General features: G+C 55.2%; 1 protein-coding gene across 1 annotated transcript in view; it reads left to right on the top strand.

Annotated features, from left to right (window-relative positions):
• The window catches only part of OXA1L (OXA1L mitochondrial inner membrane protein), a 16,625-nt gene that overhangs the window by 428 nt on the left and 14,860 nt on the right, over window positions 1-1,337 (top strand). Inside the window, exon 3 of the mRNA XM_015850643.2 lies at window positions 779-1,166. Within this exon, the coding sequence (XP_015706129.1) occupies window positions 779-1,166 (388 nt within the window). The remainder of the gene's footprint in view (window positions 1-778; window positions 1,167-1,337) is intronic.

Below are 1,337 nucleotides of genomic sequence, written 5' to 3' on the forward strand. Positions count from 1 at the left end.
TATATGGGGTTATATGGGGGGATATGGGGGGATATGGGGTTATATGGGGGGGATATGGGGTTATATGGGGGGATATGGGGTTATATGGGGTTATATGGGATTATATGGGAGGATATGGGGTTATAGAGGGAGATATGGGGTTATTTGGGGCTTATATGGGGTTATATGGTGGGATATAGGGTTATATGGGGTTATATGGGGTGTCTGTGGGGTTATGTGGGGTTATATGGAGTTATATAGGATCTCATAGGGTTATATGGGGTTATATGGGACTATATGGGGTTATGTGGGGTTATAATGGGGTTATATGGGGGTTATATGGGGTTATATGGGTGGATATGGGGTGATATGGGGCTCTATGGGGAGATATGGGGCGGCTATGGGGGAATATGTGGTGATATGGGGCAGAATATGGCGGCTATGGGGTGATATAGGGCGATATGGGGACATATGGGGCTATATGGGATGGCTATGGGGCTCTATGGGGTGTCTATGGGGCTGTATTGGGCTCTATGGGGCATCTATGGGGCGATATGGGGTGATATGGGGCGGCTATGGGGACATATGGGGCTCTATGGGGTGATATGGGGGGATATGGGGCGGTTCTGTGTTGATATGGGGACATATGGGGCGATATGGGGCTCTTTGGGGCAGCTATGGGGCGATATGGGGTGCCAGTGGGGCTGTGTGTATCTATGGGGTGGTTGTGGGTCCATCTATGGGGCAGCATCTCCCCTATGGGTCCCTGACCCTATAACCGCCCTCATTCTTTATGCAGGCAACGGCTGCGACCCCAATGTCCCCTATGGAGCAACAGGGACCACTTATGGGGCAGGAATCGACACTTATGGGGCAGGAATCGACACTTATGGGGCAGAAAACCCCACTTATGGGGCAGGAAGCTCCACTTATGGGGCAGGGAACCCCACTTATGGGGCAGGAAGCTCCACTTATGGGGCAGAAAAACTCACTTATGGGGCAGGAATCGACACTTATGGGTCAGGAAGGTGCAGTTATGGGGCAGCCCCATGGATGTGTGGGGCTGGCCGAGGCCCGGCTGGAGGATTTGGGGCTGGGGTCTCTGACTCCTGTGGGGCTGATCCAGAACCTGCTCCAGTTCCTACACCTGGATGTGGGGCTGCCCTGGTGGGGGGCCATCGCGGCCGGTGAGTCAATCTATGGGGCTGCTATGGGGCAGCTATGGGGCTGGGGGCTCTATGGGGCAGCTATGGGGCTGGGGGCTCTATGGGGCAGCTATGGGGCTGGTGGCTCTATGGGGCAGCTATGGGGCTGGGGGCTCTATGGGGCTGCTATGGGGCTGCTATGGGGCTGGGGGC

This window comes from Coturnix japonica, unplaced genomic scaffold, assembly GCF_001577835.2.
Source record: "Coturnix japonica isolate 7356 unplaced genomic scaffold, Coturnix japonica 2.1 chrUnrandom498, whole genome shotgun sequence".
Lineage (NCBI taxonomy): Eukaryota > Metazoa > Chordata > Aves > Galliformes > Phasianidae > Coturnix > Coturnix japonica.